This window comes from Tympanuchus pallidicinctus, unplaced genomic scaffold (assembly GCF_026119805.1).
Source record: "Tympanuchus pallidicinctus isolate F22 unplaced genomic scaffold, pur_lepc_1.0 scaffold14, whole genome shotgun sequence".
Taxonomy (NCBI): domain Eukaryota; kingdom Metazoa; phylum Chordata; class Aves; order Galliformes; family Phasianidae; genus Tympanuchus; species Tympanuchus pallidicinctus.
The window spans coordinates 15,726,624-15,747,592 of record NW_026294659.1 but is presented as its reverse complement, the minus strand read 5'-3'; the positions used below and the strand labels follow the sequence as shown (position 1 = coordinate 15,747,592).

General features: G+C 43.5%; 1 protein-coding gene across 2 annotated transcripts in view; it reads left to right on the top strand.

Moving 5' to 3' along the window:
• CLIC6 (chloride intracellular channel 6) overlaps positions 1 to 8,393 on the top strand; it is a 29,691-nt gene extending 21,298 nt beyond the window's left edge. Inside the window, exons 2-7 of one of the 2 annotated variants that reach the window (XM_052674132.1) lie at positions 886 to 995; positions 1,445 to 1,570; positions 2,621 to 2,727; positions 3,099 to 3,280; positions 4,137 to 4,294; positions 8,266 to 8,393. In XM_052674132.1, the coding sequence (XP_052530092.1) occupies positions 886 to 995; positions 1,445 to 1,570; positions 2,621 to 2,727; positions 3,099 to 3,280; positions 4,137 to 4,294; positions 8,266 to 8,362 (780 nt within the window). In that variant the 3' untranslated portion in view covers positions 8,363 to 8,393. Of the gene's footprint in view, positions 1 to 885; positions 996 to 1,444; positions 1,571 to 2,620; positions 2,728 to 3,098; positions 3,281 to 4,136; positions 4,295 to 6,111; positions 6,754 to 8,265 lie in introns of those variants that run through there. The other variant, XM_052674131.1, reaches the window with a different exon arrangement.
• The last annotated feature ends 12,576 nt before the right edge of the window (positions 8,394 to 20,969 follow it).

The window sequence follows — 20,969 nt, the reverse complement described above, 5'->3', positions numbered from 1 at the left end:
TGTTAAGTAAGTAAATGACATGCTTGGGTTTTTATTTCTGTACCCTTACACATAAGCAAAGTTCTTAAACTGCTCTTCAGGAGAATGGTGTGGCAGGCTTGAAAACTAGGCCTCTGAGCTCTTGCAGCGGGGCGCAAAATCCAACAGAGCTGCACCGCCATGCTGAGCTGTGCCTTGTGTTTGCTCAGAACAAGACCACCATGAGAGGCACAGTTACATGCCTTGGCCAGGGCCAAGTTCCATTAAGATGGAAACCCACATGTTGTCCCCCATCCTGTGCCTTTCTCCCAGCCATTAGCCAGAGGTATGTGATATTTGTGCTTCGTTAGGCTCCGGTTCAGCAAAGCATGGAGACCGGTGTGCTCAGCCGCTTGGCAGCTTCCTTCCTCCTCTGGGGCCCCCACGATTGTTTAGTTGAAAACCCTTTAATTTTTTGATTTATTCTGTTTATTCCCTTAAGTGCCTTAGACATTACATCTCGATTTATGCCGGTAAATCTTTCTCTTCTTGTTTCCTATGATCATAAACTGATTTAGGCTTGTTTTAATCTTGCGGTGACTCAGGTAGATTTATGCTCATAAAGACAAATGAGGTGGAGACTATTTCCTCTGGAAGGACTGCTGTGATTTCAATTTTGTTTTCTAACTTACGGTAATATTCATTATGCATTTTAATGAAAAAATACATCTCTGAGATGGCAGAATTCTTCATCATATCCATGTGCATGTTCAGAGAAGGATATAAAGAAATTCTGCATGAAAATATGTGTTAGGGATGAGTAACACTCTGGTCTGGACTCTGCGTATCTATTACATCTGCTATCAAAATTTGCTATCTCACATGTATGCAAATTTATTATTATTATTATTTTTTTTGTAATTGTAGGCTGGCAGTGATGGGGAAAGTATTGGAAATTGCCCGTTCTCGCAGCGTCTCTTTATGATCCTTTGGCTAAAGGGTGTCATATTTAATGTCACAACTGTGGACTTGAAAAGGTGAGATCATAATAGGAGTTCTCATTTTTAGAACAACTTTACCATGATGGTGATTTAAAAGAATGAGTCTCTTTGATTTGAAATGCACGCACGCAGGTTAGTGCACATTACTTACACTGCAAGTTGGCACTGTGCTAACAGGCTGTGCGCCTGGTGCCTCTTTCAGGTTCACTGGTATGAGGTGGATCAACTTCTTTGAAACATTTGAGATTTTAATCTGTTTTCCAGTAGGTCTCTGTAACACAAGCCTGAAATTGTAGTGTTTCAGGGTGCATTCAGAGAGGGGCTAGATAATTCTGACACCACCAGCATGAGGAAGCTTGGTGCATTGTGCTTTTGCAAGAGATGTAGCCTTCTACTGTGCAGTTGAAGCAGATCATTGCAATAAGTTGTCGGAGATGAAAGAGTTGTCACCACTGTGATTAACCCAACCTCTTTTCTCCCTCTAGAAAACCTGCTGACCTGCAGAACCTGGCCCCGGGGACGAACCCACCCTTCATGACGTTTGATGGTGAAGTCAAAACTGATGTCAATAAGATTGAGGAGTTCTTGGAAGAAAAGCTAGCACCGCCCCGGTACAGCATTGCTGTCCTTTCTTCCTGCTCATAGCCCAAGTTGTGAGAAAGTGTCTGGGAGCAGTGCCTCCAACCTGATTGCCAACTGGGGAGGCCTGGCAGTGTGTGGCATATATCCTGGGCTAGCCCTGACTGCTGGCTGTGCTCTTTGCACTCACCTCAAGTTCATAGTTGCACCACTACAATCATTTTCAAGACATGAAATCCACCCTCCTGCAACAAGTATATGCAGAAACCTGCATACCACTGCAGAAACCTGACCTCTTGCTTGTGTTTATTTGAGGTTTCCTTCCTCACATTGTACAAATAATTCAGGGAACAGGTAGTAGAAAGAAGCAACAGTGGAAGCCTGACACACTGCAGGAGCGCTGGGGCACAGACCATTGCAGCTTATTTTGCGTGGCTAGGTAGGATAATCTCTGTGTGTGCTGCAGGCTGGGTTTCAGACCTGTCCTCATCCCAGGAGCAATCCTCACCTCTCCCCACATCCTCTGCCAGTGGTGTCATTCCCCCACGCAGGCACCTTTTCCTTCCCAGGACAGCAGCTGCCCGTTCAAGCAGCCAAACTTGACTCGAACTATGTGAGCCGCTATGTGAGCAGCTACTTTTTCCTCCTCTCTGCCTGTAGCAGCAGCAGTGACTGGCCTGGCCACTCTGAGCTTGCTCGTGCATGTGCAGGACAGGCGAGGAGGCTGGGAGGAGCAGCAGTTGGTGGTAGTGGGGTCTTTTCCCTTTGGTCTTCCTCACGGCTCTACTTAGCCTCACTTCCAACATAGACAGCTTGGAAGAGGCACTGGGTTGCTCAGGCAATGGTTGCAGCACAAACAGTCATTTCCCATCTGCCCCAGGAGCAGGAGGTGAGCCAGGTGGTTTGGGTAAGAGGTGAAATTCACACTTAGAAACTGGTTTTTAGCTTAGGATGGTTCTCTTTGAAAGCCCTGAGTAGCCATATATTGTAACACTTCAGTTTCAGTGATATATATATGAAGTAATTAGTGAAGGTGAAAGTAAAGGCTAATCCATAATTTTTTGATTCTTTCAACTCCTCAGGTATCCCAAACTTGCACCGAAGCACCCTGAGTCTAACTCTGCAGGAAATGATGTGTTTGCAAAATTCTCTGCATTCATAAAGAACCCAAGAAAAGATGCTAATGAAAGTAGGTGCTACGATCCTTCTACCTGTCCTGATATAAGTTAGTCATGCAACTCCTGTGTCCTACAGCTCCATCTCCACCGTTGCACACCAGCCCCATCCCCTGTGAACACCCCAGCCAACCCTTGCTGAGCCCTGCAGTTTCTGGTAACACAGACCCAGTTTGGTTTTTCTCAGAACCCCCTTTAGCTACTTAGAGCTTTTATCCCAGCATTACATTTTAAGCTTTGGATAAAGGAATTGCAGGAGTTAGCATGGCTGGGTATCTGCGAGCTGGGCTGGTGCCAGGAGACAGGATGCAGTAGGCGCCTTTCTGCTTGGTGTCAGAGAGACCTTGGTACAGGCTTGAACGATCTTTTTATTGTCTTAACCTAGATCTGGAAAAATCTTTGCTTAAAGCCCTGAGGAAGCTGGACAACTATTTAAATAGCCCCTTGCCTGATGAAATTGATGCTTATAGCACTGAGGAGATCACTGTGTCCTGCCGGAAATTCCTGGATGGAGATGAGCTCACCTTAGCAGATTGCAACCTCCTACCAAAGCTCCACATAATTAAGGTTTGCATTTGCTTTTCAGCCTCCTGAAGAGAAGGGCAGCCTAGAAGCTCAGCCTCTTTTCTAAAAGGCAGAAGAAGTCTGTCTTTTTTAAGCCACACAGTAGCTGTGTATGGACAAGGAGTGCTAACGCACAAGGCCATTGCAGTGCAGCACAGCTAGGCAGATCTTCACATTGACAGCTGGAGCTGGAATATCTGGTTTCATATTTGGACTACTATTTGACTACTTTCTCTACGCCTCTCACAAATATTAAATGGGTACTATATTCAGTGCTGTAGAGAAATATTTCTATTTGCGTTTCACATGCAAAGTGCCACAGACCGATAAGATTAAATGATCTTGCTCTTGCTAAATGAAGAAAGCAGCGATTGCTGAAATTTGACCATCTCTCTCACCTTTAATCCATATCCCTGGGCTTGTTTAGCCTGGAGAAGAGAAGGCTGCAGGGTGACCTCAGTGCAGCCTTTCACTACCTAAAGGGAGCCTACAAACAGAAGGGGAGTCAACTTTTTACAAGGATAGATAATGGCAGGACAAGGGGAAATGGCTTTAAGTTGAAGGAGGGAAGATTTAGGTTGGATATCAGGGGGAAGTTCTTCACAGAGAAAGTGGTGAAGTGCTGGAACAGGCTGCCCAGAGAGGCTGTGGATGCCCCATCCCTGGAGGTGTTCAAGACCAGGTTGGATGGGGCTGTTGGCAACCTTGTCTAGTATTAGATATGGAGGTTAATTGCCCTCCCTGCAGCAGGGGGGGTGGAGCTTGATGATCCTTGGGGTCCCTTCCAACCCAAGCCATGTTATGATTCTATGATTCTGTATGTGTAATACAATTTTTCTTTTATTTTCTTTATAAAAAGGTTGTTGCAAAGAAATACAGAAATTTTGATTTCCCACCCGAAATGACGGGGATTTCAAGATACTTGAATAATGCATATGCAAGAGATGAATTTACAAACACTTGTCCTGCTGATCAAGAAATCGAGTATGCATATTTGGATGTTGCAAAGAGAATGAAGTAAATGGAAGATGTTTCCCTTCTTTTATACTTCTGAGATTTTACGGGCACCAGCCAATATGGAAACAAAAAAAAGCCAGCACGCATTCTGCAGTGCAATTTTAACTTCTGTTATTGGCCAATCCTTCTTTTGTAATAACTGTGTAGCACTGTTTGCTTGTTCTTAAATGATGTATGTGCATCTGTGTCTGTACAGATGTACACACACAGGAATGTGTGTCATGCACTCCAAGTTAAAAGCATCAGTCAGTACTCAGGCTTTTGCTGAAGTTAGAGAACCAGCATAGGTCACAATTATAGCAATATTACAGACTAGCGACACGCTAAATGACTGAATTTAGCGAAGAAATAGCCCTGTTCCTAACACACATGTAACCTGTCATTACTGCTGCCTCTGATGTGTGTTTCACAGCTGTTGCCAAATTTCGCAGTTCCCGGGAAGGTTTCTGCTTGCTTCTCCCCAGGCCTCGGCGGCCCCATGCCAACAGTTGGCACGCATGCAGTACCCTGGTTAATCCAGGAGAGAAGCCAGACTGGAGGTGGGACCACACCTGGCTTCCCAGAAGCCCTCTCCTCTGTGCTAGAGACCTGCAGGGCAGGTCAGTGAAGAACAGCTTGTCCTCGCGTTGCATGAACTGTCTTTGGTATGAAAGAAAGTAATTAGAAAGATCCCGCCTTCTCCTCTCTCAGGGCTGCATAACCCATCCAGCTTCCTTCAGACAAGGAGAGGAATGCAGACTGTCACTGGCCCGTGGATTATTTGATAACAAATATCTGACAAGGGAGGAGGCAGAGGCTTGGTTGTCGCTGCAGACTCAATAAATGGGTGAACATCTGCCCCCTGTTACTGGTGCAGAATCCCTCTGTCATCCTTTTGTGACTCCCATTTGGTTTTGGAAAGCAAAGAGGAGGGTTTAAGAAAGCAGTTGTCCTTTTATGCTTCCCTTTCTGGATTTACTTGCAGGGTTTGCATTTTCCCAAGCAGTCACAAGGACTTCTTTGCTGAGAGCTTTCCAGATGTCCAGGCGTTGTCCCACTGAGGACAACAGAGGCATAGCTCCTGCCTGGGGGATGGATGAGATGAACCTCTCCAGGCTGGCATGACCCTGTGTTCACAGTACTACTAACAGATATTCCCTGGGCTTCATGGAACGTGCTGTTGGAGAGGTGTCAACTCTGAAAAGTCACATCCATGGCTGCTTTTTGCTGAGCAGGTCCTCAGCAAGCACCTAGGAGCAGAGGGTGCAGTGGTTTAGTCATAGGGTCATCTGGAAGTTTCCTTCTGATGCGTTTTGCCTGTATGTACAAAATAGACATGGAAACAGCTAAAAATAGCTTTTGTAGCACCTACATCCATACAAAGACTGATACAGAATAGCCATTCGTCTTTGCCTGAGTTAAACATAGGCTTGCTTTCTAACAATGCATTACTTAGGGTAATAGTAGGTGTTGGGTGTATGGTGTCTGTGGCTTCCTCTTACACACTACGCAGTTCTTTTGCAGATGTCCTAGCATGATTATTTGTAAGCAGTGTTAAACACGCAATTTTAGTTTCTCTAGCTTCTCTGCAGAGAAAACAGGCACAACACCTTTCCCTTACAGCCTCTGTTGTGAGGTTACTCATTGGGGTTGGTAGCTGAGCAGTCACTCTTCATTTCTTACTAACTGTTACTTTGTATTTTCAAATACGTACTTGAATATATAATAATATATAAAATAAAAATCTGTATACTCTTTTCACATGCCTTACAAATTTAAATAGAAAATATACAAATCCACAAGTAATTTTGAGCAGTGTTCTGTCTTTATTTCCATAGTAATTTCCTGGCAAAGATGCTTTGCAGCAGTGGCCTGGATTTCAGCAGGCAAGATTTAACCCAACTTTGGTTTGTTTTGGAGGAATGGTGTCTCAAACCTGCAGTTGGATCTGGGAAGCAATGCACACAGACCGTGCTCCTTACTGCTGAATAAAAATACAAAGGGTCAGTGCGTAATCCCTGACCTTGGGGCCACCTAGCACAAAGCACATTCCCTCTGCTGGGGACTGGCCATGTTTTAACAGTGTGGTCTGGGAAAGAGGAGGTTTTGATGGTTCCCTTACTGCTCATACCCATGCAGAAGTTTGTGGCTCCAGCTCTCCACCATGGGTTGCTGTCTTCACAAACGTTGCTATCTAAATCAGCAAATTTTGATTGATATTTGCATATTTCAAGCAACACAGGGAAGAGATGTGCATAGAGAAGTTCTAGAAATGACCCAGTGTGTCAGCAAACTGCAGTTACTTCATTTGCCTAGGATAGGAAGAGCTAAAGTGCTTGCATAGTCCTGCAGTGTGTGGAGCCATACCTATGACGTTTTGAATGTCTAATTCCACCCCCTGAACATGTTTAAGGAAAAGCTGTTGTCCACCTTTGAGTTGCTCTATTTTTAAAAGACCATGGAAATACTTTTAAATTTACTGGAGAACAAATAATATGATATAAAGGGAGAGAGAAAGCAAGTTGTGTTGTTAATTATATCACCACCTGACCGAGCAGCCTTGACAGGGTGTAATACCTAGATACAGATTTGCAGTGCTTGACTCCATGTAAAAGCAGAGATTATGTCCAATTATTTTAAGGCATGCCTGTGCAGACAGAGCTACTGATTTCCAAATGCTTACGAGCACAAGAAGTCTTCTCTGTAACATTGCTTGTATAAAATTTGTTTTTATTGTTATCGTTTTAAATACCAATGTCTGTATTTCCCCTTTAAACATCTGCTATATTCAAAGAATATCTGCTCAGAAAGTGAATTATTTTTTCTTCTATCACCTGTGTAGAAAGTTCTTCGGGTTTGAAGACTTTTTTTTTGTCAGCTTCAGTATCTCAGATAGTCTTCAGAATGACCCATCAACTTGAAGGTTAAATACTACTTGTGCTCAATGCAGTAATTCCAAAAGCATGCTGGAATAAAATCAAATACATGGTAATTAACTGTAACATATTTCCCCCAATGCATTTCATTTTTGAAATAGCTTCAAAGCACTGAAAAATGAAACCTCATGAAAGCAAGTTGGTATCCATCGTCGGTATCAACATGCTATTTGTTTGAGTATAAGCAAATATCTAAATCCCATGAGCTCCTTACAGCTGGTTGAAGTTTAGCTTAAAAGCCACACCCGCTGGTTATTTCTAAGCTGTCAAGAACCAGTAATCAAGTGGTGAGGTGAGGCATGACCCCCAAAAGGTCAAATCAACAAAAGCTATCAAAAACAGGGTAGAGCCTTGACTAGGCTGAGCCTTGACTTCGTAAGTAAACTTTCCTCTAAAGTGGCCACCACGAGTGCAGCTGTTGCTCAGTCACTCTTGGCCTCACAGATGCTCCCTGTGGACCCTTCAAAGCTGCTCAAAGAACACTCACCATGACTTTACTGATCACACATGGGATATGCTGCCCTAAAAACTGAATTTCCTGGCGAGCTATTCTGGATAGCTGGCAGAGATGGAAGAGCAGAGATTTGCCTCATGGCTCTCTACTACGTGCTCTAGTCAGCAGTACTAAATGGCACCATATTCCTGAGCTACCCTTAGTTTTCTTATGAGACAGAAGGCCAGACTTATGTCCTGCTTCTGAGCTATGGGGTAAAGCAAACTTCTGGATTCCCTAAGTGATGGCTCACATCAGCACTCAGTTTTCCTTCATTTCTGAACTGCAAAGAAGCGAAGATTTTGGATTCCTGGAGACCTAAATCTGACTCTTTCTGATTAAGTTTTTATTGACTAGCAAAATGCAAACAGAAAAATCTCGTCTGGAAATGAACTGATGGAAATCAGAGTTTTGTTTCAAAATCTGAAATTTGTCCAACTTTTAGATTAAACCAATGAACTGAAATCAAAATAAACATTTCTTTTGAAAGCTGAAGGCAATTGTTTTTCTTGGGTTTCTTCTCTTTATCATTCCCATTTATTTATTTATTTATTTATTTTCAGCGATGAAAGGGGAAAAATAAGAGATGGAAGTGTTGGAGAAGGGAAGAAAAGCAAAGAGAACAGAATACCAAACCTTGGTATTTCAACTCAAGACTAAAAAGTAACACAACCTATAAACCAAAAGTGTATCTTCTGCTGAAAAATACAGTTGCTTTCATCTAATTTGTCGTTGTCTTTTCTTTTCAAAACATTAGGACCTGTACCAAACCACTCAGTTCTCTTCACTAAGCGAAGAAAAGCTTTTCCTGATGATGAAAACTCTGCTACTTTTTTGCCTCTTATGCTATGCTCACAGGAAAGATTGCAAGGAGTTTGACCTTGCACATGTTGTATGAAGGATGCTATGCATCCCACTGCTCAGACACAGTGTAAAAGCTCTGTATGCCTCGTATGTAACCATGCTGTAGCAGATAAGAGTGTTACAAGCCTCTCTGCATAAAGATGCCTGAGCTAATGGGCCACAAGATGACAAGGATGTGTCCATGCAGTAACAATACTGACTGCAGTATCTTGTGTGGATGGAAAGTACTACCACTACATCCATAGGCAACCTCCTAAAGGTGACTTCTCTGCTGGCGTTAGCAAAATCTCCTCTGAAAAACCTCAGATCACTGTGGATGTAATTTGAACTAAACCATAGATCTCTCCCCACCTCCTCCCTCCCTCCTTCAACTATTTCATTCTAGATCAAGTACATGCCTTAAGAAATGCAGTAGCAAAAGCACACTCAGATAACTGCATCAGAGAACTGATAAAACTGTCAGTCTGCTGAAACACAGCTGGTTGGGTGGCAATTCCTAATCAGGTTTCCACTGTGTCTGCTGCAGAGTTGAGAGCAGCTACAGCTGTTGCCCATATTCCTGCAGTTGGCTCCTACAGAAACACAGAGGAACCACAAGTTCACTGGCCCTACGGTGTGCTTAGTAAGTGAGGTAAACATCTCCTGCTGTGCTTGAACCCTACTTTAAGAAGATTCAGGAGATTCTGCCCAAGCGTGGCTTCAGGCAGGGCTGAAGCATGCTCAGTGTGCATAAAAAGGGATCATGAGCCCTTGTCACAAATGGAAGGCTGTTACGCTCATCTCATACCCACAGAACTGAAAGTGGCACAAAGACATTGTTTCTTGTCCAAGGACATGTGAGGCAAACTGATGAAATTAGGTCTCTCACACTTCACAACCAGGCAGGGGAGAACTTTCCTGAGAGTGACCTTGTTATAAGTACATGGGGAGATGTGCAGTTCTTCATTAATGTAAAGTCAGATCTGATTCAATTTGGTAATCATAGAATCATAGAGTCACAGAATGGCCTGGGTTGAAAAGGACCACAATGATCATCCAGTTTCAACCCCCTGCTGTGTGCAGGGTCACCAACCAGCAGCCCAGGCTGCCCAGAGCCACATCCAGCCTGGCCTTGAATGCCTCCAGGGATGGGGCATCCACAGCCTCCTTGGGCAACCTGTTCCAGTGCCTCACCACCCTCTGTGTGAAAAACTTCCTCCTAATATCTAACCTAAACCTCCCCTATCTCAGGTTAAAACGATTCCTCCTTGCCCAATCTTCTCCTTAAGTTGAAAAGTGTTCCTTATTACTTTGTTGAAAATTTTTATGAGAGGACTATGAACAGGTATTGATTGGATTCACACAAAGCTTACGGTTGAAGTGGAACCCATGCTTAACATCTGAACCAGGCAGAGGGTAGATCCGACAAACCAGAATGGATTGAGGAAACAGTAATTTGTAGCATGACACCATGGCATACATGAATCAAGCTACAAAGCATTCGCCTTCTGAAACTAGAACATGACTTACAAGTGTCAGTAAGAGAAATTATTGAATCTCTAAATATAATCTCTAATTCTCTAAGATAAAAAGCAAAAGATGACTGATCCAAATAGATGTCAATGGAAATACTGTGGCTTGTGGCTTTGTCTCTTGTTTAAAGCCCTCCACCTGCCTGGGTGGATTTTTGCTTCTAGTCATGTTAAAATGTGACCTCTGCCCTGCAGATATTATTCTCTCTTCAGTATTTGAGTCATGCTGTGTCACTAGCATTGAATGATAGGGCAAGTTGTATTAGAAGTAAAACATACGGAACTAACAAAAGAGGTGTCATTAAAATGACACGAAACCCATCTACAATGACATACAGCTTGCAGTAAGTTTTTCATAGTTTGCTCTTCTCTTCCATTTTGAATTTCATCGTAGAGAAGCATCTGCAACAGACTGAATGCTTGCATGCTTGTAAGACTTTCTGGTGGGGAGTCTTTGAAACATATCAGTGTAAACATTTCTTTTTATAAAGAGATTGATTCCTTAGAATAAAAATATTTTGCTAGAGAATATATGTAGGATGAAGCTTCCTTCATGTTCCTTGTTCCACCTCCTCTTTCCCCAAAGTCCTTCTACAACAAACAGACAGACACACAGACAAACATACAGTCTGTCTCTTAACTCAGTCATATCCTTTCCTTAGAAAAATACACTTAAAACAACAATCAAATAAATACAGAAGACCCTTACCCCATTCAGAAAGGTCCCTGACCCTTTTTATTACAGGATTCTTATGTAGGGGAAGGCAGACAGAATCAGATATATAAAATCTTTGCAAAACCAGTAGCAGATATGCAAATCTCTTTTTGAGAAAACACTTTCTGGCATTTACCTTTGATTCCACTGATTTTAGGGTCTGCTGCCGGACCAGCACTTTTTCATGCCTTGTCAAACACTGATAATAATGTCAGGATCCTTTCTTGTTCATCATCTACAATGGCATCCAATGATATCTGCCTTTGAACTTGGGTTTGTTAGAAAAAAAGAAAGAAGTGTTATGATCTTAAATGGCACGTGTAAAACAGTACCTACATATCTACAGTCTGGCTGGGTTCACACCCAGATGCCCTTCTTACATATGTTTACCCCAAAAGGTAGCCTTGCATTTAGTGAAACTACAGACCTCTAGTTGAATTCAGTTTGATGGCAAGGTCTGCTGTAAAGCACACAGCTTTGAGACACAAAATAGAAATGAATTATTAAGTGATATTTTAGAGTAAAGGTAATTAGATAATTATATTATTAAAATATTGAAAATAATTAAATGATTAAAATACATATTATTAATAAACAAAAAGGGTTTATTAAAATGAAAGCAGCTTTATTGGCAAGCCAGCTTCTTTGTTAGGGCTGTGAGAGTTAACTGCACCTAAGAATATCTTACTGTGTTTCTTGTTATCCCTAGCACAATGCAAACACCTCTGTATTGTCTTTAGTTACATCTGTGAACTCATCCTTCCAGCCAACCCACTGACAGTTACACCCATGACAGGAGGCTGGTGTCTAATGAGACATATAGCCAGACAGTATGGGGATGCTGCACTGAAGCAGGCCTTACCTGTTGGAAGCTTTGTTTTTTCAAAGCTTCCAACAGCTGGAGCAGCAGCTGCTAAAAAACTATTTGAAGTAACCACAGTGATAAGAATATTAGCCAACACATCGTTTGCCACTGTGGTCAAACAGGATCTTCTGGGTGCCTTAGCCTGTATAGTGAGTGCCCTTCAACAAAGCTTGGCTTTTTTTTTCTGGCTGAACAAACCATCTCATCTCCTGCCTTATAAATACTTATCTTCCCTCACCACCCAGAGAACAAATTCCACATCCCATTCCACTTTAGCAATCTGCATTTTGATATTTGGTGATGTGTCTTCTTTTGTTCTCCATGGTTTGCTTTATGTCACTCAAGTAATAGAGTCACCAATGCCAGAAGCCTTTTATCTGCCTTGGCAAAAACATTAAGTGGGTGTTACCACTGCTTGAACAGGAGAATCTCAAGTATGTATGCAAACTTTGGGAATGAGAACAGCCACTGCTAACAGCAGCATGGAGATGAGCTCCTCAGTTCTCATTGTCGAGGTGCGGAAAAGAATTGGGAGCACTACTTCAGAAGCCAAGATTTCTGACACATCAGTGATGCCAGCTGTCAGCACAGCAAACAGTGAGGAGCTGGATAAATAGCAAAGCCTGCAGACTCAGTCATATGTTCCTGGGGACTAAATCAAAATGTGAGAATGGAATGAGATCACGGATCTGGATGAACTAGAAGGATGGTTCTGGATGACAGCCTTGTTGTCAGAAGCAGGGCTAAGTCACTGAACCACTGGTAGCCAAAGGTGGAACAAGAGTGATACACCACTGGTTCAAAAGCTTGCCTCTGCTTGCGGGGATGGAGAGCCAAGAGCCTTCCTCCTGTGTGTCAGAGGAGTCTGAAGCCAGAAGAAAGGCTACAAGGGGCATTTGCAGTAGCAGAATAGTATCTGATCTTAAAAGTGCACCCTGGGCTATATTTCGTCAGCATCCAGACAATGCAATACGAGGAAAAATAGTCCCAGAACCACACTGAGGAGAGAGAAGCAGCTTGGAGTGAGCATTGTTATTTGACTGGGCAAAAGCCTGTATTTCATTCCTGGCACAGAGCTGCACTGCCCGCTGCAATACAGTGTGTAGGGTATGTTAGTGTATGCAGTGCATTAAAAAGAGCATGACCAGTAAGTCAAGGGAAGTGATTCTCCCCCTCCACTCTGTCCAGTGAGGCCACATCTGGAGTACTGTACCCTATTCTGGGCTCCCCAGTTCAAGAAAGATAGGGAACTACTGAAGAGAGTCCAGAGGAGGGCCACAAAGATGATGAGGGGCCTGAAGCATCTCACTTGTGAAGAAAGGCTGAGAGATCTGGGACTGTTCAGTCTGGAAAACAGTGGACTGAGAAGGGGGGATCTTATCAATGCTTATAAAGCTAGAGTGGGTTTCAAGTGGACAGGGCAAAGCAGTTTTCAGCAGTGCCCATTGACAAGGGCCAACAAGAACAAACTGGAACAAAGGAAGTTCCATACAAACACAAGAAAATCCTTCTTTGCTCTGAGGGTGACAGAGCACTGGAACAGGCTGCTCAGAGAGGTGGTGGAGTCTCCTTCTCCGGAAATATTCAAAAGAAGAATAAAAAAAGCTTCACCTAGAAGCTTTGATGTGTGACCTATTCTAGGAAAACTGCTTTAGCAGGGGGTTAGACTAGATGATCCCCAGCAGTCCCTTCCAACCCTTTTGATTCTATGATTATATGCATGTACCTAACTCCATATGCCCACTGTCTAATGGGGATTCTCTGCTTCATAAGTGGCAGCTTTCTTCTCTTGGCTGTTCACTTAGGTTATGCTGGGAATCCAAGTGAGATTCTCCAGGTAAAAAGAAAGAGTGGAAAGTAGTGCAGGGGATGAAGCACAGCTCTCTTCTTTGGTGTCATCACCACAGACCTGTTCTTCTTTTCCAAACACATAAAATGTGTTGAAAGTACATTGTTAGGTAAAAGGTTGGACTTTGTGAGAAAAGAAGAATACTAAGCCAACCTGGAAAGATGCACATGACCCAGTCCTTCTTGAGGAAAAACACTCCTTAGTTCTTAGCTTAATCCTGAAGAAATCACTCTGCACCAAATCTCCTCATCCGGAATTCATTTACAGGACTGAGTCTAAGTAAATAGTATATCACATCTGGACTCATCTCTCTCCAAATTGTTTCAGTGGCTATTTTGTCAGCCTTTCATCAGTCACTTGCGGCTGTCTCACTTAAGCCAATGTTTCAGCATGATACTGACTCTTGTTTGTTGGCAGTTTCCTGAAACTAAAGCTTGGGCGAGTGGTCAGAGCTGAGCATAGACAGGTTTTGGCTACGCTTTCGGCTAAGGAAACCACAAGAAAGAAACTAGTAAATTGTTTTGACAAGATCCCACAATGCCTGGATGTAAATTAGGAGCTGAAGCTGCCGTTTGAGGTACTGGGCAGGGAAAGGCTGAATAAAATTCATTTCTTCGTATAACCTTTCAGTTAGAACTTGACTGGCAACCAGGGCTGAGTTCAAATGCCAGGGGTCACTTCTAAACTCAGATGCCCATTCAGAAGCTTGGGAAAATAAAACCTAACCTTTCTGGCGCTCAGCAAGCAAATTTTCTTCATTTGCAAACATGGCTCAGTTGACATAATGCAAAATGTTTTATTAATGGCAGAAAAGGTAGATAAACAGTATAAGGGATTATATTGAACTCCCAGTATATTACTGTTACTATTTCAGTCTTCTTTTTTTTTGAAGCTCACTAGCTCAGCTCTCAGAGGATGGTCACTTTCTTCCCAATCCCCTGTAGTAACATCCTACTTCCAGTTAGGGTTTGTCAAACCTTGCTGAGCAGTAAAGTCTTATTAAGGCTGTAGGCTCCATTACTATTCCTTCTTAACAACCCTCATTTTCCACGCTAGCATTGCTAGCAATTTCTGTTTTTACAGCTCATCAGCTAGACTGTGTGCAACATGCTGGATTACCCTCATCTCTGTACATTCAGGGAATCCTTCACCATGTCCTCATCTCTTGCTTTGGAGAAGACATAAATGATTTCTACTCTATATTACCCTTTAAAGAAAAACTTTTAATCCAAGCCTTTTCCATTTTGCCTCTCTCCCATTTTGGTTTTGGTTTGCTGTTCTTTGGGTTCTTCTTTTTTTTTTTTTTTTTTTGAGGCTATAACTTTTGCATTCCAATTCTGGAAGCAATTGCCCAGGTGAGGCTGACCAGCTCACCCCAGGGACACCAAAGTGTAGCTCCTTGGCCCAGACTATCCTTGGTTACAGCTACAAACATCCTTCCAGTTAATTATGCTCCTCCTTTTACCAGAAATACCTCCCAAACATAATAAAATATCACATACAAAATAAACACGTCTCAGACCTGCCCATCGGTTCTTTTCATTTATCTCTTCTCTATCTCTTCTCTACCTCTTCTCTACCAGAAGTCAATGGAGTACTACTCTCTTTTTTTGCATTCCTGTGAAGTGGTGAGACGATTGTTCTTTCTTTCTGGACACACGGTAAAGCAAGGTTGACAGTTGTCAAATGACAAAAGAATTCCTGACAACACATCTGCAAATAGGAGTGCACAGCCAGGGGCCATTTTCACTGTTGTACAAATGGCTCAGGTCAGCAGTATTTCCATGTAGAAACCTCAGCACTTCTGGAACTTACCAGTGAAGGAGCTGCCCAGGCCTGCACTGTGTATGGCTCTGGCCAGTAGTGAGAGTTGTTCCTAGCTATTATGCAGCTGTCTGAACTCACAGCGCTTAAAATTATGGCTCACGCCTACCAAACTCCCAGGAGACCATTGAAGATAAATGCATTAATAATTCTGCAATACCTTGTTTACCAAATCTTGAAGACAGGCATGTCTAAGTGAGAAAGAGAAGGAATTTCAGTATGCAGTAGGTATTCTCTCCTGTGAAAATATATAGACTTGAAAAAATGCACTCATACTTTACTGTAAAGATTCTTTTCCAAGGCCTAGATCAAAGCAATGAACCTACACTCTCTTTCATGCAAAATTACACAGATGTATATTCAGAACTGATTAGTATTAAAAGTTAAACATGACAAAAAAACAGAGCATCCATCTGTGTAGGTCCTGTAGGTCCTGCCTTTCCTTAGCCCAGTGATTATCAGAAACAGCACTGAGTGTTAGCTTTGGGCATACGCCTTCAAATCAAATGGCAGAGGCAAAGCTCTTCAAGAAACTGATCAGAGTACCTGCTCTATTTAGGTTTCTCTGAATGTTACAAGCTACCCTCACAGCTCTTTTGACTGCACCAAATAAATATTAGCATTTCATCTAGGATACTTGAGTATTATTTATTATTTACCATTCAAACCAGCCAAAACCATGTTGCATTAAGATCACAGCTTTCTTTTGTTACAAGGTCAAGATTCTCACTCTGCAGTCCTATACGCTTATTATTTCACAAATCTTATTTTAAATTAAATGTCAGCCCTTGTGAAAGGTGATGCTTGATGACTCTGAAAATGAGCAAACCCGCAGTAGAAACTTCCCTTGCTTGGACTGTTACTCTGCCCCAGAAAGGCAAGCTGAAGTTAAGAACCATTTCGATTCTGTATCTGGTGAGCCCTTGACCTTTCCCACATCTCTCAGCAGAGCCCATGAATGCTAATTGTGGTCTATTTCCAATAAAAAAACACATATCCATACTAAAAAAGATTGTACCCTTTGACTCAAATGCCTCTCATTAATTTGCTTCTTGACAGATTTTTTTGATCTTAGTTGTGATTTTGTTATTCAGGGTATCTATCAAGGAGCTGGAAGGGCCAGCTGATCCTTATGGACTGGGGAGCTGGGAGAAAAGGATGACCACAACACAGGCATTGGCTTCACTCATGAGTGACATCCTGAAGTGTTGGAAAGCGGTGGGCAGAGCCAAGAGCTGCTGCAGTGTTGACCAACAACCCCAGCAAGGTGTGGAATGAGCTAGGGCCAGGGTTCTTCCAGGCAGGGCCAGCAGCATGGCTAGAGATGAGCACAGCTGCAGCACAGCTGAGACAGGACCGAGAGCCTGCTAGTTCCCTCAGGGCCACACAGGAGATGGACAGCCAAGTGTGTAGAAGACAAAATACCAGTGAGTCAAGGAAATACTTCTGAACAATCCAGTTTGTTGTCTAGTACCATCTTATGGTCTTCGGATCAGCTTTGATTCTACTGAAAAAAAACATAAATCTCGGGAGTAGCTCATGAGATGTGACTGGAAACATGCTGTCACAGAGCTCAAGCCGTCTCACAGATGAAGCATGACTAAGCATTTGGCACTCCAAAAGTTTGGATATGAAAGAACAGGAGGCAAGAAATGAGTACTAATATTCTGCATATTGTTGAGGACTAAGAATCAGCCTGCCTCTGGAGTAGAAGACTTCATATCAGCCAGCCAGGGCGCCTGATGCATTGTTGAGATTACAGCCATAATACAGCACTGCAGACAACCCAGCATATTAGCTTTGAACCTCATATTACAGTCAACTTTCAACATTTTCCAAGCTTCCAGGTCTCTGATGTGGCAATGGGAAGTTCTTCTGAGCTATTCCCCATCTGGATGCATTTATGGCTCCTGACAGTTTTGATCATGACTTCTTGAAATTTATTCCCCATAAGCTTTTATGGATCTGTCTGCTGATAGTCATCCTGGCTGTCTGATCTGTACACAGCTAGCCCATCTGTCTGGAAAGGTCAGAATTTCTCTCGGAATGGGCCATAATTGCAAGCCTCAAGCCCAGATGTATGACACTGAATATTGTTCACCTTTCTTCCAGGCTTGGAACCAGTTAGAAAAGATTCTTATAGGAAAGCTAAGTTAATAACTTTTATTATTATTATTTGTATTTTGAGACTTGCAATTGCCGAGAGACCTGAAATAATCCATCTTGTCTCTGTTATATCTCCGAGCCTTTTCTTCTTGAATTCCCCTCCCCTGCTATCCCTGACAACGTGTCCTGGTCCTCGCTGCCCTCCCCTGGAGCTGTATTGCTCGAGTGCCCCACACGGTGGCAGAGTGGGTGACAGATATTCTCCCAGACGGAGAAGCGAGGAAAGGATCAGCGGATGAAACTTTTTTAAACAAATGCCAGATGGACGTACTCCCTTCATTTCCACTGGAGATACACGGCTACGTACACCCTTGGCACGGCTTCGAAACTCTCATCCAGCAGCAATGAACACAGCAGGCGAAAACGTCTTGCAGACAAGGTCAATGGCTTTTTAAAATATCCCTTCTGTCAGAAAGGAAAGCACGTTGCTGTCTGTCCTGCAGGTACCACTGTGTCCTGTATCTGTTCTTCCTGGCAGCACCTGATTGCTGTCTTGCTGAGCTGAAGGGCTATAGGCTTCGGAGACTCAATGGATGGTGGAGGCCTTTCTCATTCTTGTACACACTTTCCCCAAGCCTGGTCTCTTCTCACTGGTGGCAGGAGACAGGAAGAGGGGAAATGGTCTCAAGTTGAGTCAGGGTAAGTTTAGGTTGGATATCAGGAAAAACTTTACAGAAAGGGTTGTAAAGCACTGGAATAGGCTCCCCAGGGAGGTGGTTGAGTCACCATCCCTGGAAGTGTTTAAAAACCGTTTGGATGTGGTGCTCAGGGACATGATTTAGTGGAGGGCTGTTAGAGTGAGGGTAGGATGGTTAGGTCGTGGTTGGACTCGATGATCTTTAAGGTCTTCTCCAACCTGAGCAATTCTACGATTCTATGATTCTATTACTTCATAAAACGACCTTTCCAATTGGAATTCTACAAGCCAGCTCCATACAAACCAAGAACCTCTTCACAGCACCCTTGTTGCTCCATAGAGCAAGCCCCTCTCCTGCCAGGCTGGAAGTCACTCAGCAATCTGCTGGCACAGCCTCCATTACCTAACGCTGGGGAGCCAGAGCCACAGGTTTCAGATGCCTCCTGCTCCCCCCAGCCCAGCACAGCCAGCCCCAGGCTGCCCCAAATGGTGTGTCCCTAAGGGCCGCCCCCGGGCCACGGCAGGCCCCTAGCGGCCTCTTCCCGTTGCCCGAGGGGGCTGGCAGTGATGTCGGTGGCTGGAGTGAGAGGGGAGGGAAGCTCCCTGAGGGCTCCGGTGCCCGGAACCACCGCGGTCACAGACTGAGCCACTGTCTTGTCATAAGCTTTCCCCTGGCAGGATGACCCGGGCTGGGCTGCCTCAGACCCCTCTTTGTGTCAGAGCTTTTCAAAAACAAAGCCAAGAACCAACCATCCCACTCCTGGTAGTGATCAAGTTCTACAGCCCACGCTGTGATAAACGTGCTTGTGTAACTAACTGAGTGACCTGCTGCTTTCAAAGAAGCTTTGCTTCCCCTCCCTAAGCTGAAAGGCAGGCGTCGTTGCTTCATCACTTGTAAAGCTTAGAAGGACCCATGACAATTCTCCAGCCCTAACATTTTTAGCACAAGCCGTCGGTGCGGTTTGCATTTAGCATTTCATCGAGAGGCCACATGGGTGTGGTAACAGCCTAGATTTTTATGTTCTCAGGGCTCACGTCCATGACAGTCCCAGCCTCCACCTCCTTCCCCCGTTAAGTCCCTCTGCTAGCAAACAGGGAAAAATGAATCCCTCTTCCATGTGCCCTGGCTCAGCCGTTCTCCAGGAAGACCTGAGTCAGATGTTTGGTACCTAAACCAAATACCTGAGGAAGGTGGGGAAGAAGGAGACAATTGCTGGAGGGAGACACACAGTTACTAAACCAGCCTAATGTAAACAAGATCTAAAGCAAGAGTTCAAAGTTATTAAAACTAGGGGAAAATGCCAAAGAAGGAAATTCTTCTCTGTTCAGTCACCCAGCTCCAGAGCCAATGAAACCTGCTTTACCATCCCTGAAAGATGATTTATGAGCATGTTTTTACTCTGCAGACAACAATAACAACAAGGCTGCTCTCCCTGGACTTTTTCATCAATGGAGCTCAAAGTGCTTCTCACAGAAGGTCAGTGTCACTGCCCATTTGCAGATGAGGCAAACGAGGCACAGGAAAGAAGGGATTTTGTTACAACCATCAGCAAGTGAGAGAGCCATAGAGAGATCCTCCATCAGGTACATTCACTGTTAAATTGTCACTCAGCAAATATAAGTGCAAATTTTGAAAAAGAACTTGTGACAGACACGTCTTACTGTCTCAGCAGGGGCTCTTCCCTAATCTTGTTCTCTGTATGGCACATGGACTCATCTGAAAGAAAGAGACACCTAATTACACCACACGGGCCTGGATATAAGCTGGAGGTGATGGAAGAGCGCATTTGAGCTGGACAAATGGAGAGAAAGCAATTCCAAGGGCCAAAAAAGGGGGAAAAGTACAGGAATAGCTGCATTCGATATAGCAGTGTAACAACTGACAGGGAGATAAGCAACTTGTGGGAGCTGTGTTAGTTTCTAATGGTGGGTTGTAACTAGCAGCTGGGAGCTCTAGATAGTAAAGTTTCACAGTGTATGTAGTGGTAGAAACAAGAGAAGAGACACTTCAGGAACTTAACTCTGAGGGATGCTGAACAATCACTGTAAGATGAGGTTATTCTCCTTGCAGCATCCATCTCCATTAGCATCACAGAGGAGAACCTCATTCCTAGAGTGGTTTAGCCCTACCATCACCCTAGATTTGTTTGTTTTATCAGAACAAAAAACAAAAGTTCACAAGTTTTGCTTTTTCAGCAATTTACAGCTTCTTGCACTGGAAGTGTAAATAACTCTCCTATTCTGGCACTTTGTTAATAGGTAATGAAAAAGCTCATTTTCTTTAGTAGGACTGGATTTTTTTTCCCCTCTTTGCTGGTTGCAAAATCCAGGTGGCAAGGAAAGCAGACAGGAAACTCGGTGTTTCTTATTTTAAGATTTTGAATAAATTTGACTTCCCACTTGCCTCTCTTTCCCCCTGCAAAATAGACCGAATGCAACTCATTCTTCGCCCATGCATAGTTCCTGAAACCACTGGGCTGCCCGTGGGTGGCAAACCTCAATACGTCTGTAGATGTTATTGCAAACAGGGTACAAAAATATCCCTTACAGAAGTGACTCTCTCTTCCTCCCACTCTTGTCTCGATACACTGTTGTACCAAGAGCCTTGAAAAGTGGTGGAATTCACCCCCTCAAGGAGGGGACCTCAGCAAAGGGTGATGCTTCTTTCATCTTTAATGCAACCACGCTGGTTGAATGGACACTTGGAAACCTCTTGACCATATTTCATAATTGTGTATATGGTTTGGAAAGGTCTGGATGAATGATGCATCTTAAACTTCAAAAGAGGCATAGAATAATCATCCTGAGACCCAAGTTCCCTTGGTGCATTCGCCCC